The sequence below is a fragment of the Taurulus bubalis genome, assembly GCF_910589615.1.
Source record: "Taurulus bubalis genome assembly, chromosome: 19".
NCBI lineage: Eukaryota > Metazoa > Chordata > Actinopteri > Perciformes > Cottidae > Taurulus > Taurulus bubalis.
In genome coordinates, this window is record NC_136607.1 from 11,338,466 (window position 1) to 11,354,567 (window position 16,102).

The following is a 16,102-nucleotide window of genomic DNA, read 5'->3' on the forward strand; positions in this document are numbered from 1 at the left end:
GTGTCCTACTCATGAAACAAGTATTTCAGTATCATAAGACCGTTGCCAGACTCAAGGTGTCTGAGGGGGCAGTGATGGAAAAAAACAAGGCATCAGATATGCGGTGGGCAGAAAGTGCGCACGCAGAAAGTTTACGATGGGCAGCCTATAGTGCCACTGCATCATGTTTCCAGAGTTTTAGGGCCACCATCGAGCGTACTTTATTATGTTTTCTATAGTGGCAGGGCACACTGTGGCACTTCATCATGTTATATTTATAGTCCACTGAGTGCACCTCATAAGACCATGAGACAATATGTTATTAAAGAACTTTGTGCAAACACAGCGTGTCCTTTCTCTGAGTTTGGCAATTTTACCATTGTTAGAAATGAAGAAGGCTCTCCGTAATTTCAAGTATGTTTGAACTAGGTCATGTTTAGGACTATTGAGTAGAAGCTAGAAAAACACATATTCTATGATATCTCACTATCTTATCTTTCATTAACTCAAGGTCCCTTTTCTGGTTACTGGCAAGGGAGTAAACAAGGAGGCGTCGTGAGTAACTGTTATTCTGAGAAGGGAGTTAAAGAAGACGCAACATATATATTTATATTTATTTTAAGTTATATCAATTTTATTTTTTTTTAAGTTTTAAGATTATATTTTACAGCGACTGTAACTCCCCTCGATCGAGTAGTTATGAAACATACGACATTTCCATCCATTCCTTTGTAAATTGCTTGTAAAAAGGATTGTATTGATCACGTTTGATCCTATTGCCCAATGGTTTGGGAACGGGGAAATATTCCATGATCCTCAAAAGAAGTGACGTCAAGTAAGGAGAGACACTGGGGGAGAGAGGTCGTAATAAAATAACAATGATATGAGCTGAACAGTGTCAGCCTAATTAAATAAATAACCTTCTGTGTTGTGTTTTGTGAATTCTAACTGTTTTCCTCGTTGATGTCATGTTGCAAATACACGTTTTGGCTTTGTGAGTCAAACATATTTGCTTTACTTATTGAGCACTTCTTCCTTTTAGCATGTCACGTCTCTCTTGAACTCAATAGGCCCGTTCGAAATGAGCCGGTTCTGCGCAGAATCGATCGGCGGTGATCGGCGTGCAATGCATGCCGGTTAGATTTGTGTCCGACTTGCTCCCGACTTGCTCTGACGTCATGCACACGTGGTCAACGATACTCTCACGAGATCAAGTCACCGTCGATTTCAGAGTCAGCCGCCGCAGTTGCTCTCAATCGACTGCTTGGCCCAGTGCATGATGGGAAACGCCTGGCTCTCGCCACATCAGAGAGCTGATTGGCTCTTAGATCTGACAGCAAACACCACGTGTTGTAGAAAATTCGTATTTTATGTGTAGTTGGAATACTTAACGCTGGATTATTGACTTTTAGTCTCATGTTTGATCTAAAAACATTTATTGTGTGGTTGTTAATACAAAATCGTATTTATACAACACACATCAAAACTACTAGTAATGTATTTCACAGGCAGACATCAAAAGACCAAAGGATGCAGCTACACACTCATTTTTACATAAATATATATTTATAAACACATATAATAAATCCAAACGTGATCTGTAAACTACAAGTAGACAAAAGTTCGGAACTAACAGGAAGTACGTTTTTCTGTGACTTCCTGCGTATACACAGCTGACAGCTGACAACTGTCCGACTTGATTGCAGTTTTTTGTCAACGCCTCCTGCTGCGGCCGCCTGCTCTCGTCTGGATTCCAGGCGAGGGGCAGCTCTAACGAACGAGCCTAGTAACTGCGGCGACTGACTCTGAAATCGACAGCCGGCTTGGTCTCGTGAGAGTATCGTTGACCACGTGTCCATGACGTCAGAGCAAGTCGGGACCAAGTCGGACACAAATCTAACCGACATGCATTGCGCGCCGATCGCCGCCGATCGATTCTGCGCAGAACTGGCTCATCTCGAACGAGCCTATAATCACCACCACCTTTTTCTGTATTGTTTTGATGGTGCATTGTTTCCTTTAGATGGGAAAGCAGTGCGTACTAGAGTTATATTTGTTGTCTATAATGTGCATATAAGGGTTTTGTCTGAAAGTTTGTTATATTACAAATTCAAAATACTGCAATCAAAATGTTAATTAAGTAAAAGTATAGCCTCAGTGTTACCAAAAACTATCAAAAGCATAGACCTAAAGTGTCAAGTGTCAATCTTAGTATTATATTTTTTTTGATTATTATAAATGATGTAGATTAGATCTGCAGGCAGGCTTTATGTTAAACATTTTTGAGGTAAAGCTAACTTCAGTGGCGGGCCATACAAAACCTACCTAGGCCAGCTGTTGCACTCTCAAATCGACGGCCGCCTCCCTCTCGTGAGATTATCGTTGACCACGTGTGCATGACGTCAGGGCAAGTCGGGATCAAGTCAGACACAAATCTAACCGGCATGCATTGCACGCCGATCACCGCCGATCGATTCTGCGCAGAACTGGCTCATCTCGAACGAACCTAATGTATTTTTTTATATTTATCTTGTTTATTGTATATTGTGTATAAGAACGAAGAGCTAAGTGAAACCGGAGTCAAATTCCATGTATATGTAAACTCACATGGCCATTAAAGCTGATTTTTATTCTGAATGAATCGTATTTTATAAACTCACATACGTGTTTAGGTCCTAATAAATCACGTATTATCGGGCATGGATTCAAACCAGCTTGTTTCATCAGTGCTTCTAACATACTATAAGTGAAGGAATATACAAGGAAATAAAGTTGTCAAAGAAGAGTGTATGGAAGCCCGTTTCTGCAACAAAACAAAAGTCATAATTATGAGATAAAAACTCTAAATTATGAGATAGTAAGTGTGCATGCTCTTCAGTGACGCTGGCTTTTATCCTATCTGCGCTGTCTTCACAAGTCTCTTCATCCCCTCTCTGGTCTAACCATGCAAACGATATGCAAGCGTAACTGTTGAAGTTTTAGCTCAACAAGTAATAGCATTGCTATTAATGTAGCTGTTGCATGTGTTTCTCAAAGGGGCTACTTTTTATCTCATCATTTCGACTTTATTATCTCATAATTATGACTTTTTATCTTATCCTTTCGACTTTATTATCTCATAATTTCGACTTTAATATCTCATAATAATGACTTTTTATCTTATCATTTCGACTTTATTATCTCATAATTTCGACTTTATTATCTCATAATTTCGACTTTAATATTTCATAATTATGACTTTTTATCTCATTTTTTGTGTTTCGTAAACAGGCTTCCATAGTGGTGGGATCGTCTGACGAACATCCTCTGAGCGCGTGACGAGAAAAAAAAAGAGAAGTCTCGCTTCCAGCTGGCCGGTAGGGCGGGGCTCTTGAAGGGTGTATCCAATAAAAAAGAACCCCCCTGTTCCTTTTACCGGTATTAACAAGTTCTACACATGCGGCTGCGAAGCTCTAATTCAAACGGAGACGTTTCTGGAGTTGTAGTTATTTCCCATCCAATCGGATAGTCATCAATAGCCTTTGAAGTGGTAGCTTTTATTTTCTAGAAGCAAGGCATCGTTTTTGAAGGGGCTCTGTTTCCATATCAGTTTAATTTGTTCATTATCCCGCGCGCGCTATCGTAACTATACGGTCTGTGCGCGCGCTATTTACCTTACCGGATAGAAAAGCAGTATTCTACAGAGGACCGACAACTGAAACGTGTGGTAAGTTTGATCATTTAGTCCTTCTGTCAGAAGAAATGTCTCTTTGTGTTTTAATTCGCTGGACGCTGTAACTCGTCCCTCCGCTCGATGATGAACGTAAAGCTAATGCTAACGCTAGCCCGGAAAAAGAGATCATTGTTCTACGTTTTTACCACGAACAGTTTATCATTAGTTGCTAGATAACGTAATTATACGCGTACGTTGCGAACTAGCGAATGTTATCGCAGCTGTTAGGTTAAACATCTAGTTTGACCTAGGATAGACTATGGCTGTTGATTTTGAGTTACCGTTAACACTAACGTCACAACTAGCTATGTAACGTCAACATTAGTCTCTAACCAAGTTTCAAAGGGGAAAAACGTAATGTAAATAGTCGTTCACGTTAATTAATGAGGTTAACGGTGCTGTCCATTTGTCCAGCACACACTTCCTTACAAAGGGCACAACACACAACGGTGCTTACTAAATACTGGCTTGTGTTCCCTGACATTGAGTCACTTCCGGTTCCACCCCCTCCTTTTTTTCTCTCTACAAAAATCACATCAAACATTATTGAAACTGCGAATAAAAGGCACAATAGCTGTGTAAGCGGGCATGGCCTCAAATTAAAGGAAATACTCTGCCGTTAGTCCTGACCGGTTTCTGTTTTATACCGTGAAGCGGTGTGAACAGATGGCGCTCGTGTTCAGGGGCTGTGTTCTATGAATGGATGACGACACGTGCACTCGTAGAGAAGAATAACGATTGTAAAGTCTACTATAGATAAGGCACCCCTTATCTCGTGGCCGGCAGTACTAAACAAAAACGGCAGTAAGCTATAGAAAAGTCTGGCTAAAATGACGTGCGTGTAATATAACCCTCGGTTTCTTCCTGCGACATTTACCAAAAATGGCTTCCCATTTGGTTTTCAGGAAAGACATTTACTAGAGACCCTTGTCCCAGTCCAAGCGGGTTCAACGTTACTGGTTTTCCACGGCTCCTTGTTTATTTTATTCAGTTTTTAAAGATGGCGATCTCCATGAATGTCCTTAGCGTAGTTGTCAGTGTCTTTTCTGCGTGCTCTTTCGTGACTCTTCACATGAAGGTTGAACGTGAAGATGCTGTTTGTTAAAGCAGGTCTTTTCTGTCTCTTTTCTTTTCAGAATGCACCCCTGCTCATCTGCAGTTACAGTTGCACAATGGCAGTCTATTCAATCAGTTTGAGGTCTCACCACCAAAGGCACAGCAACAAATCTAGTATAATTACCGGATAGCGATACGCCCACACTTTACTTCTTGTTTTCTGGTCAGTACCAGTTAAACGCATTATAGTTAAGTTTGCACTGTTAATAAAGGAACCCTGTTAAAAACGGGCAGTTTTGAAGAAGTTAATTATTTATTTCACCAGTTACCTCTTAATTTTATAAGCTGCTGTTTAGAAATTACATTATATAAATAGCATTATATAAGTAGCTATTTTGACAGGCATTCATTACCTTTTTAAGATTGTGAAGCAATTTCTCTATAGCCTCTAATCATGGTTTCAACTACTGCCACTGCAATAATACTGGCCAGCACCGTGGGGCTGGTGACCCACACTGCTCTGACGGAGTACACGTGGTTGCTGATTGTCGGCTTCGTCATCGCCTTCGTCTTAGCCTTTTCTGTGGGTGCCAATGATGTTGCCAACTCATTTGGCACAGCTGTTGGTTCTGGAGTGGTCACCTTGCGACAGGCATGCATTCTGGCCACCGTGTTTGAGACTCTGGGCTCTGTGCTCCTTGGGGCCAAAGTGAGTGAAACCATCCGAAAGGGTATCATCGATGTGGGCATGTACAATGGCTCCGAGCATGTGTTGATGGCTGGATCTATCAGTGCCATGTTTGGTGAGTATCTACAACATATTGTTTAAAAATACGGTCATTGAACCCTGTGAACAAGATGTGGGGAATAGGGCTGTAACTAGAATAACTTTGCTTGGACAATTATGTCAATTGTCAAAAATAGATGCATGTGGAAAAGCTGAAATGAGGTCAACATGACGGCCTAATGTGATCAATTTATTTCTTCTCATTAGGTTCTGCTGTGTGGCAGCTGGCCGCCTCCTTCCTTAAGCTCCCCATCTCTGGAACTCACTGCATTGTTGGTGCAACTATAGGCTTCTCGCTGGTTGCGAGAGGCCAGCAGGGAGTCAAGTGGTTTGAACTCCTCCGTATCGGTAAGTCAGGCACTCCTAATCAACTGGCCTAGAAATGTCCTCAGTGATTTGCTTAAGTACATCATAGACTATATTAACGTAATGACAGGGTGTGATAATTCCTCTACCAGTGTTGTGTCTATGTTGAGGACCTTCAATACTGGGTCAACGACTCTTTTTATGAATGACTGTTAACGATTCAGAGCTAAATTAAAATAAAAAAACACCTAAAACGCACATGTATTTCAAAACTTAAACTTTAATCATAAGCATTTGATATATAAATCAATAGGGATTCCAGTAGTCTCTAATGGACTGTCCAGGTGAGGAAGAAAGGGCATGTGATGAGCTCAATGTACATCAGAGAACATGACACAATTTTACTCAAAGCTTTACCAGAAAATACAGTGACTGTACTGAATTCACAAGTTGTTGCATTAGATTGGAGATTTCAGGTCCATGTTCTGCTGTGGAAAGGCCAAACCTAACTTCCCAGTTTTAGAAAAACAACAAACAGAAAATAATACAATTTGAATGTCATTCAGTTTTGGAAATACTTTGACATGTTTGTACTGAGGGCACAACAAGAACATGTATTGTTTGCCGGAAGAAGTATAAAACAATCCACCATGCCGGTCCTTGGACGACTTTGTTGCCAAAATAGCAAAATAACTTCATCTTTATCAATTAATATGGTTGCTCAATATTTGCAACTTGCATCTCCTGATGTAAAAGCCGAGATGTATAGGCAGTAAAAGGGTGTGTAGTTTAAAAAATAAATAATAATAATGTTTTGTCAAATTACATTTCCACTGAATTGACTGAAAGGCTCATATTTTCTTTAATTTGCAGTTGCTTCCTGGTTCCTGAGTCCCCTTCTGTCGGGAATAATGTCTGCCATTGTTTTCTACTTTGTGCGCATGTTCATCTTACACAAGGTAAGCTGTCTTTCATCAAATTGTGATGGTATGCCTTTTTGTAAGCGAGACGAGAACCTTCCGGGGTGATACGCTTTAGGTCTGTTTCAACACTGCACTAGTCCGCTGCCAGATGAAATGGAGGAAATGTTTGTCACATAGTGAGAATCAAGCTACTGTGCTCTGAATCCGTTCCTTATCCACCTCATAGAGCTGGAATCCAATTACTGTAACCTGACAGCAGAATGGGGCACCTCTGTTCATACAGTGGACTTTGTTTTTTTGACTGTGTGCCCCGTTTTGTCCCTGTAGAAAGACCCTGTACCTAATGGATTGAGGGCGCTGCCTGTCTTCTATGCTGTGACTATGGGAATCAACGTGTTCTCCATCATGTACAGTGGAGCTCCGAGTGAGTATCATTGTTTCAGTCATTTTGCTTTGCATGCCTGCCCACAGCCTAAAATAAACTGCTCCCTCAGACAGCCGGATGCCCACACGTATTCCAGACTGAACCAGACTGTTTACCTTTTTTACAGAAGCTGTGTTTATTTTAACATGTTTTTTTTGGGGCTCTCTTGTTTGTGGTTCTATGTGGGTCATAGCTGGAATGAAGTCTTAGAGCCGTGCACAACAGGGAGTTGGAAATAAGATTTCACTTAACTTGACGTCACTGTCTGCCCAGACATGAAGGAGGAAAGAGAAGTAAAGAGGATGTTGGAAATGGTCATAGTTGTCCACTGCCAGTAGTTGTATTGCTGCTCAGAATTAGTATAGTAATGCTCTAAATACTTGTTAAATTTTCATCTTCCAGAATCTCTTCATTAAATGAGCTACTTTTGCTCCTTTTGTTTTCTTCTCTCTACAGGGCCTAACAGTTCAAGATGTTAGCTGGCCTAGGCCATTAAATGGCACTACAGGCCAGAGTTTGACCAGATATTGTGGGCTGGTGTGCATACACATCAGCAGCACACTCGCAGAGAGGAGAGCGCTTGCAGTTCCAGCATAGCCCTTAACCCTGCTTAGTCAGGCGCATTCTGTACAGTTGTGTGAAGTCCCTCACACCTCAACACACTGTACACGAGGACCTGTACTTGGGTACCTCACATTAAAAAAAAAAAAAGGTGCGAGATTGCATTTTTTTTCAGACACCATAACACACCCAGTGTGTCCTAAAATTCTCCACACACACAGCTCATTGTCAAAGCCCCGGGAGACCACAATGGAGCCAGTTTAGCATTGGGTTAGTAATCAGACCCTGCATGACAATACAAATAAGAAAAGCCATCATTATTAGATTTTTTTTTTTTTTTTTTTTTTTTTTTTTTTTTAACAGATTTTTTTTAATTATCCAAAGCCGGACTTCCCATGTTTATTTCAGGGCAAGTTCTAGATGTGTACTACATTGGCACACTACACAACAACAGCTCATTATTGCTGATACAGGAACTCTAATTCAGCAGTGATCTCTGCACCTGAGTACAGTACATTTGGTTCCCTAATCTGGATCCTATCACAGTGATGCGATTGTACACCAGGCATCCCAAAGCACATTCCTTTACTCAATACATACACCAGTGCCAGAGACCTCAAGTCAGCATGTGCATGCAATTTGGGCCAAAGAATCTGAGGGTCAGCTGTCGATGCTTTACAGATGAGGCTCATGCGACTTGGGATCTTCACACCTTATATATTTCAGGTGCTGTCACTCCACTGCAACCCCATTCATTGAAAAATGAAAATCTACTAAAGAAATAGAATTGAACAGAATTGGGGTTTAATTCTTACTCCCTTAAACTGTTCCATACAATAATTGTCACTTGGATAGGAAGACATGGTGCTTTCTGAGTCTGTATGAAATCCCTTTAAACTCCATTAGGCATCTCAGAAATACTAGTTACTGTTTCCTAAATTAGCAGATTTTGCCCTGAATTCTGTCCTTTTTGCTGGTCTTCAGACAAAAGTCTGTTTCATATGCTATGTCTAAACGATTCGTATTGCATACCTGTGTATGTTTCAACAAGCTGAGTGTCATAGTGACAGTACATTCCCTCCCACCCCCAATTGATGAACTTCAATGTGTTTCGCTGGATACAGATTTTCTTCCTGGGCTACCATCTGAAAAACAAACACCCAGTAGCGTTGGTTTCTCTGGGGACACCAAGCAATTGGCAACATAAAACCAATGCACATGTTTTAGTACACATGACTTATTTTAACTGGCTGGCTGCCTTCAGAGGCTCCTATTGTCATGGATAGATACTTATTGTCAGGAGTGAACGTTGGCCTTACAGATCCATTCATGCCTGAGACTTAATGCAGCTGTCACTTAGTCATACTACTCTTGCTAAGTGCTATGCTTAGTTTGAGACAAAAGTGAGGACAAATAACCAAAGGTGCTTGCCAAGTGAGTCATAAACTGCCACTTTAAGCCATTGTTATTTAGGTTGGCGGTGAGATGCACATGCAGTAGTGGAAAAAGCGACAACAAACCATGTTGTTGTGTAAAGTAAACCATGGGATACAGAGGTTCAAGGGAGGGGTTTGGAACGCAGCCGTGGTTAAAGTCAATTTCCTGTCCAGTCCCATTCATCCCACTGCATGGCTGTGGCATAAGCTCACCCCTTTGTGTGAAAGTGTTTATCAGACCGCTAGGCCTAGGCTTGCTTTTTAAATCCTTTCTTTTATATTTTGTAAGAAGTTTCCTACCAACAATTACTTTGACAAAGAGTATTCATGTGAATTGCATTAGGCCCCTTTTGTTAGTTGCAGGGTTGTTTTTTTTTACCCTTATTTTGTAGAATTCCTGTTGGTGCCACAGCACAGTATGTCGCGTTGTATCCCACCTGTTACTGGGTGTCCCACCACATGTGAGCTGATGCACCGCAGTGAAAGACAGAAGCCACAGCTGTTACAGAGCCGCCGTCAGTCTCTTCCTCTTATGCCGCTCCAGTCCTGCCAAGAGTTAGCTTCCATTGCGTAACTAAGTAAACATCAGTCTGGTGCTCTGCAGTCTCATGCTGCAGCGTGACTCAGTTGAAAGAGTGCACCGTCGACTCAAATTAACACACCGACTGAGACTCTAATCACTTAGTATTGGCTCTTGTTTTCTTTTGTTCATCTTAATGCAGCCCAATGCTAGTAGAGTTTTTTTTCTTTCTGTTTTTTTTTTTTTTATTATGAGTGGCCAAGGTCACCTAATCTAAAGTGGTATTGTTGGAATTTTCAGGAGCTCTTGTTTTTGTTTTTCTCCTAACCACACTGCTGACTTACATTCTCTTTGTATAACAAAGACCACTGCTTTCCTGGGGAAATGTAAATAGTTGCTTTCTGTGGGCATGTGCAGCATTATATGTACCTCTGCTGCACCAGCTTTGCTGCAGTCTTGGCAAGAGGGGTGTCTTTATTGCTACAGCAAATGACTCCAGGGAAGGACCCCCCCTCCCCTTCTTTTCCCTTTTCACCTTCATTAATGTCGCCTTTTAAGGAACCAATTGTCATGTGCAGTGTGTCCGCAGGGCATTTTGGGGTCATGGTGACATTTTTTTGCTCTTTCACTCTTTTAGGTGTTGCAGAACTGTTCACATCTAGGGGTGCACATGCGTTCCATATTTAACTAGAATGTGGCAATGCCGTCATAATCTTACTCACTAGAGCCCAGATGTTATTGAAGTCATTGCTATACCCCTGTAGTGAATTTTCATTCATTTGTGCAGTCTACATTTTATATAATAATAATAACACATGTTCCTCCTAAACTGACAATGTTGACTTACTTAAATAGTATCTTGCCTTAAGTTTGCTATTTCAGTCAACTTTTTGAATTGTCCACCAAGAAAGGTAGCACTTGCTGCCTTGTGTGTTAAATCTGCCTTTTCTCTATTCTCTTTTGTGTGCATCTGATTCTGTCTGTGGCACCTGGCGGTCCTTCAGTGCTTGGATTTGACAAGATCCCTTGGTGGGGCACCCTGCTCATCTCATTGGGCTTCTCTGTGCTGACCGCCATTGTGGTCTGGTTCATTGTCTGCCCTCGGCTCAAGAAGAAGATTGAACGTAAGTCACGTTAATGTTTTTATTTTTGGTCACCTGATGATTCAGTTTTCAAATCCCTGTCACCAGTTTCGGCTGACAACTGAAATTATGGTTTTCCTCACCGCCTTTGGACTCAAGATTTAGCCTTGCACTTTGTCATAATGGAGTTGCTCTAATGAAAATCTTCTGAAATTATTGTCACTATGTTTTGTTCTATAATCCTAGATTAGAGTAAAACCCATCTGCATTAACACACCACTAGTGTGGTTTTGGTGTTCATGGGGAACTCCATTTATTTTCACCATGAATGTTTTGAAGTTATTTTTAATGATACAATGCTTTGTATTCGGTTTAACCTGTAGCAGGTCAAGTCTTGCCTTCTTTGTTACTGCATTAACAATTTATTGGCACTGTTTTTTTTTTTTTTTTAATTATCTCTAGGGAATAGCCTCAACATGTTGTTCTCATTAATACCACTTAAACAAGTGTGCATATATTAAAAAGTTGTTTTTCTTCTAACTAGTAATGTTTATAAAACAATTAATTGTCACACAGATAACTCTTAATATATTTGTTATTGGCAATACCTGTCAAGAGCCCCCTTAAGTAATAGGGGATTGGCAGCCTTTACTGACTAAGCACTATTTGCCTCCATCCTGTAATTGTAATTGGGTCGTAGTGATCCACTAATTGGTCTTTATCTCCTTGACTAAAATAAGCCTGGGTTGACTAAAGGCGTTGCCGTGGAGTTTGCGCTGCATGTGTGGGTAGAAGGCTAAGGGGGACTGAAGGCTTCATGTCTGACCTTGACCAGTTTGGATGATGCAATGGTGCCAACTGGTCAGGATACTCCTAGGATTACCGCATAGAAAATATTGCCATAGAGTATCTGGTTCACTTTAAACCCACAAACAAACGTTACGTGAGCCTCAGGCTGTGCTGAGTCTCATCGTCTTTCATAAGTCAAGCCGCTAGCGGTAGTATAAATATGTTCCTTGTAAGGTCATGATCCATTTATTGGATCTTGGGAATTCAGGTAACATTGTATTTATTGGACAAAGGTTGTTATTTTGACTCGCGTTGTGTAATTCTTGTGACTCCCTACAGCTCTGGTTGAGAGGAACCATGTGCCGTGCTGGTGTTTCTTTGCTGTACACTGTGTATATTTGGCCATGACCCAATCAATATCTCACTACAACTCTTCCCCTACTAGGAGATCTCAAGTCTTCCAGCCCATCAGAGAGCCCCCTGATGGAGAAGAGGGAGCTGAGAGAGGCCCACTGTCCAATCCTGAAACAGACTGGCATGGAGACATCGACACCTCCAAACCCAGCTGTCGATCAAACCCCCCCTGCGCAGTCCCAGGCTGCCCCTGAGGAGCGCAGGGTGGCATTTGACATTGGAGATTCTGACGATGTTGACAATAATAAGGAACGTAGGGTGGCGTTTGACATTGGAGATTCTGATGACACGGACTGCAGCAATGCAAATGGTGGTAAGTGTGCCAGTAACACCATGTATATGCAATTAAAAGGATGTAGCCTAATAGTATGAGATGGTAATACAATTCCTTTGGTGTGCGTGTGAAAAAAATCATGAAGTGACACAAGCTGTTGATACAACAGGAGACTTACAAGCTGTTTTTGTTGTTTTTTTTACCCCTTTCTGCAGCCCCAAAGCAGAATCAGTCAAACATTCAGGTCAACAACCAGCAAAGCAATGGTTCCACAATTTCGGAAAACCAGATCCAGTTCAACAATCGGGTTCAGTTCAACAGGCCCGCACAAGTTCCAAGTAACGGTTACAGCCAGTACCACACGGTCCACAAGGACTCCGGCCTCTACAAGGACCTACTGCACAAGCTCCACCTGGCCAAAGTGGGTGACTGCATGGGCGAGGGGGGCGACCGACCTATCCGGCGCAACAACAGCTATACCTCCTACACCATGGCTATCATCGGCATGCACGGAGAGTTCAAGCATAAAGAAGGGGAATACCGTGCCTACGAGGAAAGCGACAAGGGCACAGTGTCAGGTGGTCAGGAAAGGAAACGTGTGCGTATGGACAGTTACACTAGCTACTGCAACGCTGTGGCAGAGCACACAACTCCTGAAGCTCTTGGAGAGGCTGACGTGACACTAGAAATGGCGAAAGAGGATGCAGGAAGCAGCCAAAGCTCTCTGGATGATGGGCATGAGGCTGATAAGCCGGAAGTGTCAACTCTCTTCAAATACCTCCAAATTCTCACTGCCTGCTTCGGATCCTTTGCTCATGGAGGAAATGACGTGAGGTATGCAGCTTCCTTCCTGAAGGACTTATTTTTGATTACGCTGTCATCAGCCCAATGTTGCGTTATTATCATTCCTGAAGCCAGTGTTGTGTTATTACCGGTCATCAGCCTGATGGATGACATTTGTACTTATCACGGTTCAACTCAGAAGTCAGAATCTTTGACATCTGTTGAAATAATCAAATTTTTTCCCCTGCAGTAATGCCATTGGGCCGTTGGTAGCTCTGTGGCTGGTTTACACAACCAGCAGTGTGAATTCAAATGAACCCACACCTCTTTGGCTGCTGCTGTACGGAGGCGTGGGCATCTGCGCTGGACTCTGGGTGTGGGGTCGCAGAGTGATCCAGACTATGGGCAAGGACCTTACTCCCATCACCCCCTCAAGGTATAGACTCCACAGACAGGGCAGAGCAGTACTCTCCTTATTTATAAACCCACATCCTCTTCAGACATTACCAGACTTTAGCAAAGCATGCGCAGACACAACTACGGCAGAGACATGAGTGTTGTTTTTATTCCCCCGCAGTGGTTTCAGCATCGAACTGGCCTCAGCCCTGACTGTCGTGGTTGCCTCTAACATTGGCCTGCCTGTCTCCACCACCCACTGCAAGGTAAGCTGGTCAAACACTGTGGTCTGGGAGCTAGACTGAGACACGGGGGAAGAGGCTAGTTAATGTGAGGTAGGCTACAGTAAACAGGATCCCAGTCTGGGAGACTATCCAAATGTGGAGCAACTTTCTCCTCAATAAAAATTTCACATTTTAGGTGTGCAAACGAGTAATTAGAAGATACGCAGAAGTCATGCTTAGGGCTGTGCGGTATCCGTCATACCGGTAGTGCATGCCGTAACGACTGTTGTCGCTCTTCGGCAGGCAGCAACATTTAATGTTCACAGCTCTAGTTGAGGGTGCAGTGGACGGAGCTACTTATGGCTCAGGGTTAGAACTTCAGTCACGGTTTTAAAGAAATTACACCGCCGAACTGCATGCAGGGTAGAGCTCGCACAGGAAGAGACAGAAGAGTCTCCTCTGCGACGGAGTTTCATGATAGTGGCGAGATGTACCCAGCATGCCAGTTGGCCAGCAAGCGGTGAACAACTACGGCGGCGGGCGTCAATGAATGAATGAATGAATGAATGAATGAATGTGTTTACTCAAGAAAGAAATACTGTGAAACCGCCAGAATCTTACAAAATACAGTCATATGAATTTTTGGCTATACCGCCAAACCCTATGCGTTTTTAAATAAGAGGATGGGATTGATCTGACGTCTGCCATGTTTCTAGGTGGGCTCTGTGGTTGCAGTGGGATGGTTGCGCTCAAAGAAGGCGGTGGACTGGCGTCTCTTCAGAAACATCTTCATGGCGTGGTTTGTGACCGTGCCCATCTCTGGTCTGATCAGTGCTGCCATCATGGCCATCTTCATCTATGGCATCTTTGGCGTCCCTTGAGCATTCGGCTGCACCCCAGCCAGGGGAGGAGAAAGAAACCGCTTCAGTGCGCACCAGAAGAAAAGGAGTGAAGTTGGAAGGCCAAAATATATCGCTTACCTCAAGCCAACAACTTTGGAAGAAAAAGGAGAAAAAAAATAGAAATATTTGAAAAAGACTTGTGATTATGGGCCTGTGGTTCTTGGCTGCATCATTTTCAACATAGAATTTGCTGTTCGTTCCAATTAGGTCACATCATTTCCAGCAGGAAGCTTGCATTTCCTTGTTCTGACTTGCTTTTTCATATCTCATCATTCTGTAACAAGTTATTAAGCATCAACTGATTTTGTTTTTTTTGTATTTTCTTCATTTTTTTTACTTTGCAATTATGTAAATACAACCATGTCAAGTTTTTAATTTAGTGTTACACATTAGAAAGAAATGAGCAATTTAAGATGCAGTATACGCCTTTTGCACATGTAACTCTCAAGTCATAACACATGCTGAAAGTAACGTAGATGCAAAAGCAATATTTTTAGGTGAAAAAGAAGTTTGTGTGTGCGCTTTTTTTAATTTGATTTTTCTTCCTCAATTCTGAGTAATTAATGAATTGTTTTTCATCTGGCTTGTATCCCTAAACTGTGGTACATTAGCTGTTCCCCATCTCTTGTTATAGAAGAAAATTTACTATAAACTGGCTGTTAATTCAGAGAGGTTGGTGATAGTGTTTTCTAACACTTAAAAACAGGTCTGCAGAGTTTTCTTTATGACCTAATTGTCAAACTAGTTTACCATGGTAAGCGTACCAATTGTACACACTGGATGATCCCCTGCAGAATGATATGTGAAATGCTGTATCAATAGCATAAACGTCAGCACACTTTGGCAACCAATTCCTTGAAGTCGATGGATTACCTGCAATCCAGTTCTTTTATCAGAATGTAATGAGTCTTTACATTCTCGGTCAGCGCACAAATAATTGCCTGATATTATTAGTTACTTGAATTTGAGAAATGTAACGCCAGAATGTTAACCAACGGAAACACATGCTCTCAAACAAATCTCCTGTTAAAACTTGATTGCATCATCTTTGATGGTTAAATGCTTAATGCCTCCTTCAGTGTTGTTTTTCCCAGTTCACCCTGTATTAGCTACTTCCCGGTATGTTTCCTTTTTCTGTGAAATTTGCACCCGACTAGACATTTGGGTAGTTCTAACTACTCTTTTTCTTTTGCGAGGCCTCAAGGTGCATAAGGTTGTGAGGAGAATAGGAACCCAAAACTGGAAGTTCTCTATTTGGGTGGTTTGGTGGTGAGCTAATCTGGTCTCTTGTTTGAATACTGGTGGCCATATGTTGCATACCACCAGTGTGTGAGTCATTTGGCTGCAGTACTAAATGCATATCAGAACTATAGCTGCTGTAGTTGCCTTAATTGTTTTAATTTTCCCTTAGGTACCAAAGAAAGTTTTTTTTGCTTTTTTTTCAATGCACATCCACATACTCATGTCCACATTTCTGGATTGAAAAAAAAAACAAATAAAAATGGGAAAATACTGGCTTTTAGCTTTTGTTTTT

The 16,102-nt window shown here is 41.9% G+C and overlaps 1 protein-coding gene across 1 annotated transcript; it reads left to right on the plus strand.

Moving 5' to 3' along the window:
* Positions 1–5,201: 5,201 nt before the first annotated feature.
* Positions 5,202–16,085, plus strand: slc20a1b (solute carrier family 20 member 1b; the record flags this gene model as incomplete). Its single annotated transcript, XM_079235651.1, has 10 exons — positions 5,202–5,550; positions 5,742–5,882; positions 6,714–6,799; positions 7,091–7,187; positions 10,709–10,828; positions 12,021–12,302; positions 12,479–13,097; positions 13,297–13,482; positions 13,624–13,708; positions 14,383–16,085. 10 exons carry the CDS (start codon positions 5,202–5,204, stop codon positions 14,545–14,547), a joined length of 2,130 nt encoding a protein of 709 aa, XP_079091777.1. The 3' UTR covers positions 14,548–16,085.
* Between the last annotated feature and the right edge of the window lie 17 nt (positions 16,086–16,102).